This window comes from Etheostoma cragini, chromosome 10, assembly GCF_013103735.1.
Source record: "Etheostoma cragini isolate CJK2018 chromosome 10, CSU_Ecrag_1.0, whole genome shotgun sequence".
NCBI lineage: Eukaryota > Metazoa > Chordata > Actinopteri > Perciformes > Percidae > Etheostoma > Etheostoma cragini.
Window position 1 is genome coordinate 4,212,143 of NC_048416.1, and position 7,333 is coordinate 4,219,475.

The 7,333-nt window shown below is 39.8% G+C and overlaps 1 protein-coding gene across 1 annotated transcript in view; it reads right to left on the reverse strand.

Annotated features, from left to right (window-relative positions):
• Positions 1 to 441: 441 nt before the first annotated feature.
• snx25 (sorting nexin 25) overlaps positions 442 to 7,333 on the reverse strand; it is a 23,902-nt gene continuing 17,010 nt past the window's right edge. The window contains exons 14-22 of the mRNA XM_034883048.1: positions 7,029 to 7,169; positions 6,498 to 6,611; positions 6,106 to 6,183; positions 4,512 to 4,595; positions 4,286 to 4,403; positions 2,768 to 2,834; positions 2,211 to 2,392; positions 1,472 to 1,572; positions 442 to 1,369 (exon numbers count right to left, since the gene is read on the reverse strand). Of these exons, the coding sequence (XP_034738939.1) occupies positions 1,304 to 1,369; positions 1,472 to 1,572; positions 2,211 to 2,392; positions 2,768 to 2,834; positions 4,286 to 4,403; positions 4,512 to 4,595; positions 6,106 to 6,183; positions 6,498 to 6,611; positions 7,029 to 7,169 (951 nt within the window). The 3' untranslated portion in view covers positions 442 to 1,303. The remainder of the gene's footprint in view (positions 1,370 to 1,471; positions 1,573 to 2,210; positions 2,393 to 2,767; positions 2,835 to 4,285; positions 4,404 to 4,511; positions 4,596 to 6,105; positions 6,184 to 6,497; positions 6,612 to 7,028; positions 7,170 to 7,333) is intronic.

Below are 7,333 nucleotides of genomic sequence, written 5' to 3' on the forward strand. Positions count from 1 at the left end.
CCTTGGGCAAGACACTGAACCCCGAGTTGCCCCCGGTGCTGCGCATCGGAGTGTGAATGTGTGTGAATGTTTATCTGATGAGCCTGTACGGCAGCACCGGCCACAGTGTATGAATGTGTGTGAATGGTGAATGTTTCCTGTAGATGTAAAAGCGCTTTGAGCAGTTGTTAAGACTGGAAAAGCGCTATACAAATACAGCACATTTACATAATGTAAAGGCACACTGCTGCCCTGCCCAAAACAATGGAACTGATCTCAGATGGTATTCTGTCTATAATGGAGTGCAATGGAAATTTCTAAGTGTCGCCATACTTTTAGACTGGTTGGTAGAGAGAGATAGAATAATTATATATATATATTTTTCACAAGATATGTAATGGAGTTTTAATTCTAGCAAATCTTGTTTCAAAGACCATTTTAAGAAAACCAAAATGCCACATCCACTTTTTGTTTGCAGTTTATTGCTTATATAAACGCTCTCTAAACAATGTGGTAAAAATAAAATCTATCAATAATAATCATAAATAAAATCATCACAATGACTTTTACATGACATTATATTGCACAATTATAAGCCTTAACAAGAATCACAGAACACAAGTGTTGTTGCTCAGGTTGTGTGTAGGAGGAATGTTCACAGCACTGGTTGCCTTCAGAGGGTGAAAGGAAATCTGAACTTCAACTGGCTTTGCTGCATTTAAATCAAGTTCTTTAGATAAAGTGATGACCAAACAGTCAAGTTATTTCCTTTCACAAATTGTTACTCTGCCTTGTAATGTATATACCGCCATAATTTACACAGGAACTAAATATTTGTTGTGGTACAGATCTGATGTTTCAGTGCTGTTGAACTAACGAAAACAAAACTGTACACGTGAGTCACATAATGTCAAAAATACAATTTGTTCTTGTGTGAATATGGACTTTCAGGTATAAATGTGAGCCGTCTAATTTGATGGCTGCCTAAATAGGAAAAAGTCAGGTTCATGTGGATTTCTCCTTGTTCAGAATGGACAAGTTTAGATCTGTACCACAACAAAGTCAAACAGCAGCCCCTTTAAGTCTGGTCATAGCTTGGCTTTTCATCATTTCACCATTTCACAGCAAAGTTCTACCCACAGAATCAGCATGTGTCTCTGTTCTGACCAACGCAGCTGCTTTCTGTCGGGGGTTGAACCAAAAGGCCATCTCCCTGCCTGCCTTGCTTGGCAATTTATAACTCGACAGCTACAAATAGGCCTGAAAGAGCCAAAGACTCTGTCCGAGACTGTGTGTGTGTGTGTGTGTGTGTTTGTTATTTTTTTTAGATGTTGTCCACCTCCGCGCTGAGTTCAGGGCACACTTCCTTGAGTAACATTTCCATCAACACCTGAGACATCGAGACAAATGATTAGGTTTGCGGCTGTATTTACATTTTATAAAATTGTATGAAATCTTGACATTTGTGTGACATAATATGAATGATTCTTACATAGAGAAGATGTTTGTTGGCGTTAGCCTCCTGCAGGGCATTGAAGATCTTGATGATTCCGTAGCGGACATTCTGCTGGCCAACTAAATTTGCTAGTGCATCTGTTATAGAAGATCGTATTGAAACAAAGTGAAGAGGTCAGACGTGTTCATCGGTTTGAGATCTCCAGGAGACGTTTATGGCGTCAGGATTTTGTCATATTCCGCTAGCGTGATAAAACATGCTCCACAGGTCGATTTTGGTAGATCCCCTGGTCGACCCATATACAGAGGCTCGGTTGCTGCCGCAGGCTCAGTTCTAACCTTCTGTAATATCAAATAAAGGCCTAAAATGCCACAAACAAAAAATAGCCCTTTATGGGCTTCTTAAAGGTTACCTTTCAATCAAGGTAGCCTAAGGAGGTCCTTGTGGGTATTATCGCCTTGAAAGTGGCAAATCATAACAGGGCCAGTGCCTCCCCTGGTTTCCACCCCCAAATTGTCATAAGTAAATTTCATTCACGCAAGGAGAAATCACTTTCTAGAGTAAGAGCGTGTATTTCCGAATGCTGGCTGCTCTGTGTGCTTTCTGAATTGTTTTAGTCACGCAGGTGGCATTCTTTGCCTCACTTGATTGATGTGTGGAGAGTAGACAGCGAATTTGAAATGATATAATTTGCTCATGAACATGTTTTAACCCGCTCACGAGATATGACATAATCCTGACACCATACATGTAATACATGGGATTTAGTTGCTACCTGGGATATTGTCAAGTAGTTTCTGTTGAGCCCGTTCCTTAGTTTCAATGCGTTCAATGTCAGTTCGGACCTTGACGTGTGGCGCCAACTTCCCGTGGGGCCAGAAGGTGTCCCTGAACACGCTGATGTAACACACCGACATCTGTTCAGAGAAGATCCAGTTTACTGTGTCCCGGATCTGTCTGAAATAATGCAGAGAAGAGGTTAGCCTCATAACTGATAACAGAAAACATGAAGTTAAGTACGAGTGTAAACAGGTAGAATATGTCAAATATGTCAATATAATAAATATGTCAGTACTTAAAAAAGTGTTCTTATGTACTGTAACTAGTAGGTTGTTAACTAGCAGGCTGTTTGTTGCCTTTTATAGACAGTTACCTGCAATAACATTACTATAGCCACAAATAGGAAGTTGCCTGTTAGCTTGTTAATCAAATAAGGTAGCAAAGAAACTGTGAATAAATGGAACAAAGTCAGTTCTACAACATAGTTTAGTTATTTGTGACAACTTTTACAAAATGTGACAGCCTAGGCAAGTAATCAAAATGCAAACTTACTTGTTGATAGTTCGTCCAAATGTCACCTGGACTAGTGCAATTAGAGTCTTCCTCACCCACTTAAACACTGAGCAGACAGACAAACAGACAGAAGGAAACACATCAAATATATTCACACAGCTGAGTCGGAATTTATGATTTGGTCCCAAAAAGACAGGTGTAACCTACAATTTTAGTGTCTTTATATATAGGCCTCGACATAAGCAGAGTTTGACATGCGAGCCAGGGTGGGCATAGTAGCAGCTGAGACCTGTCCTACCATTTGGGAAACACAGCACGAGCACATATGCACAAAACAAACTGCTAAAGAAACATATGTTTTTTTTTTAAAGCAGATTTTAAATTACATTGTAACAATTTATGTAACAATCCACGCTTATGAAATCCAATCGCAGCACGGCTGTCTTGGATCAATAGACAGATTGTGGTGGAATGCCCAAACACTTAAATTCATTTAAAATTAAGCCTAACAGTGAACATTCAGTGTTGACATGCCGTATTTTGCAATCCAGTGAAACTAAAAAAGTAATCCGCGGCGATCAGTAGATCCACAAAAAGGGTCCCGGTGTATCTCTACACCGTCACATTCACCAGCCAGCTCCAAACAGGTGAACGAGGCCTCTCCACTTCGCCCTTTAAACGAAGTGGAATGTATAACATAAAAGTCCAAATCTACACAAAAATGCACCATCATTTAGTGATCTCACAGCAAATTTCTATACATGGCATTTAGGAAACCTTTATTGCAACGTAGGAACGGCAAGATGTCCAGACTAGCGCAACAGTAACTTTTGTTTTTTGGCGTTCTGCATATGCCTCGGGAATGATCTCAGGTGAGAGCTACTTATCCCTTGTCACATAACCCAGAGCCCTAAAAAAAATATTTTTTTACTAAAGCACTTAGCACTAAAGCATTGACTATTTTAAATTAGATGTATTACCTACCATCATTTAGTTGTTTTCTGTTATATAAATATTTAGAAACTATCTGGTCATGCCAGATGTAATTATTCCACTGTTTTTAAACACTGCAATTACCTGTTTCAGCCACCAGGGGGGGGAAGTGCCCCACAAACTCTGCGAATGGGCCTCAATCTCTTTCATGTCAGACTTTTTTGATTTGTGTATTGATTAGAGATGTTCCATTGCCATTTTTTCCTTTCCGATATCGATTCAAATACCTGAACTTGCGTATCGGTCAATACAGAGTGTGCATAAAAATACATATATTTTATTATGTTTGTGAAACATGAACAAACTACTGAATTTTCTTATATTACCCAGTTACTCAGTGATAACGTAAAAAGAACATATACAAAATACCCTAAAAGTAGATTTTCTTCTGGGCCGACTTACGTGGTATCGGATCGGTGTATAAACTTGTGTATTTGTTGTTAGTGATGCCAGCATTTAAGGCGGTATCAGAGGCTTTTCCAATACTGGTATCGGAACGTCTCTAGCATTGATATTTAAATGGAAATGCAACAGTGACTGGAAAGATAACCGTGTCCTACTCACTTCCTCTGAGTTCAAATATCTCTCCAATGAGCATGAAGCAGGGTTCAGCCAGGGCGTCTCTCCGCCCGTCTGCTTCATCGCCGTAGTCCGACAAGTCACTGTCATCGTCAGCCTCCTCCTAGAAACAGCCGTTACACAAACAATGTGAACGAGGGTAGAAGACAGCTGGAGTAACAACGGAGTCCACGGATTGCTGTGGCTTTATCAGTGGAGAAGGATTGCGTACCTCAGTATGGGAGAAGAAGTCCCCAGGTAGCTTTTCTAGGAAGGAGGCCAGAGAGAAAGACGATTTCTTCTGGATTGACATCACCTTCGAGCATCGAACAAGATATCATCAATTCAATTAGATTTTATTTATAGTAACAAATCATTACAAGAGTCATCTCAAGACCCTTTACAGTAGGTCTAGACAGTGAAAGAGCAGCGCTTGTCCCTCCCTCATTGCTACCACCGAGGTACCCTTGAGCAAGACCCTTAACCTCTAACCGCTCTAGTGGAGCTGCTCAGTGGCCAGCAGACCAGACTGTGGTTGTACTGGGCAGCTCTCAGGTATGAACGTGGATCTTTTAATTTCAATATCCCAACACATTTACTTCCCGTATGTATCCCCGATGATAAAAAAAAAACAATAATCAAGTTAAACCAACACAAATCATAATGCAAATCAGATTATAAAATAAAATTTAAAAAAAAGTAATAAAAAAAATGTATAGTCCTAGAACACATTGCTGCAGTTGACAGATCAACATGTTGTTTATATTTGTAAGTAGTATCCACATTTTTACATAGATTTCCAAGTCCTATCCATGTTTTTTTTCCGCAGAAGACACTTTGTCAGCTATGTGGGCCATTGCTGGAAAGAGGGCTCTCCTGACTTCCTCCAGTTTCTCATAATGCTTTGATTCCCAATCAATATACTGGTCTGCATAAAGACTGCTCCTCCACATTGCAATGTCATTTGTGGATCATTGAATACATACAGCCTCGGGCAGAACTTCAAGCCCGTCCGTGTAATGTTCTCAATGTGATCATGAATCTCAAGCCTGTAGTTCTGAGTCATGAGGCATTCCAAGAGCAGACAAAGAATAATCACATCATCACTTTTTAATGTGTCATCATGTAGTAAGTTGAAAGCAGCTCAATAAATAATGTGGAGGGCTGTGTACATATTTCACAATGTCCCTTAGCTGCTGTTTCACAGTGCTGCTCACGAGTATAGGAACCCCTGCCACCAATTTTCTTTGTGAATCAATAATGTATTGTACATAAACAAATGTTCTTCCTTAAAATACAAGGTGCATGAGTTTAGACTATGTTAAATTCCAATAGAGACAGGCAGATTTTTTCAAAGGCCAATTATTTCATGGATCCAGGATACTATGCATCCTGATAAAGTTCTCTTGGCCTAAGCCAATAAGTTGATTTTATTTTATTTTTTCCTCTTTTTAGCTAATTTAAGCAGGGGTTCCTGCTGGACCACAATGAACTGACCTCAATGAACAAACGATGCCTGTTTAATGCCGTTTTTAATTGTAATGAATGAAATATGTCATTCATCTTTGTAGGACATGACATCTAGCGGTAATATGGAGAGCGACCATACTGTGTTATTCTATTAATAAATCCTAAAATCCTGTTAACTATGATGTCATCAGGATTTACGCATTCTGCAGCAACCTACTGTCTACAGCTGTCAAGTGCAGCTCGAATTTAATCCCCCGTCGCAGCACAGGAGTCAAATGGAACCAGTAACATCTTTATGACACTGTTGCATTAGTAGCCCTGTTTAATTTCAAATATAAGTATGAGAAATTGGTTACCTTGAGGTGCTCTGGGGACGGGCTGAGGAACGCGTAGAGAGCCTCTGACTGGCACAATCGCTCATCTGTCAGCAGACGCTAGACAGACAGACAGACAGAATCAACATAATTTCTCTTTAATTCTTTCTGCCCAACTTTAGTGTCCACCAGTCTTTCTACATAACCCCTGCAGAAGTACCCTTTGGGCAAGTACCCTTGAATGGCTGCTCTAGTGTATTAAATGCATGTGGTTTCATGTTGAAAGTAACAAGAGCTTATTTGGAAGTATTAAGAGAAGAACTTTTAAATGAAAGAATTACAGCAGACAGTGTGAAAACACCAACGTTATCCTCTTATCAAGTTAGTCATAATAATAGTCAAGTGTAATACAATATGTAGTGTTGCATGTTTACCTGGAGGAAGGCATTGAGCTGAGTTCTGCTCTTGTCTAAGAATTTCTGGTCGATGGATTTGAAGGGAAGTTTACTGAGTGATGGTAATTGGAGTTTCTTCAATGATGGAAAACACTGAGGAGACAGATGCAAACACAGAGATTGAAATGTGATACCACATTAATGAGAGACTACCAAAACTAAAGTATTTTGTATTACATTTCCATATGGTTTCCTTCATTCTATCTAGAGAATATAGTATAGTGCATTAAAGGGTAATTAATTAATTAATCATTTTAGCATGTATAGAGCAAACATATTTTCACAAACTATCTGTTTATTTAAAACAGTTGTGATGGCTGGAAAAGTGGGAAGACGACCCCAACCCGGCTTTTTGAGAGAATTAAACAGCAAGACAACAGTCACACATTTTTCAACTAGCGTTAACAAAGCCTCCACAGTAGTCACCGCTAACTGATGTTAAAGAAAATCCATCATCAATCCAACATCCATCCTATCCAGATGCTTACAGATTTGGTATTGTGTTACTACCTCAGTGAGTTTGCGATGCAACATCTGGAATTCAGTGAGTTTCCTCTGGACGCTCCATCGACTGTTGGCCGTCTCCTCTCCTTCCACCAGGCAAACATACACACTGTAACAAGCTACGGTCTCACCACCCTCTTCTGTAGCCTGCAATACATACACACACACACACACAGACATTTACACTCACCGGCCACTTTATTAGGTACACCTGTCCAACTGCTCGTTAACACTTATTTCTAAGCAGCCAATCACATGGCGGCAACTCAGTGCATTTAGGCATGTAGACATGGTCAAGAGAATCTCCTGCA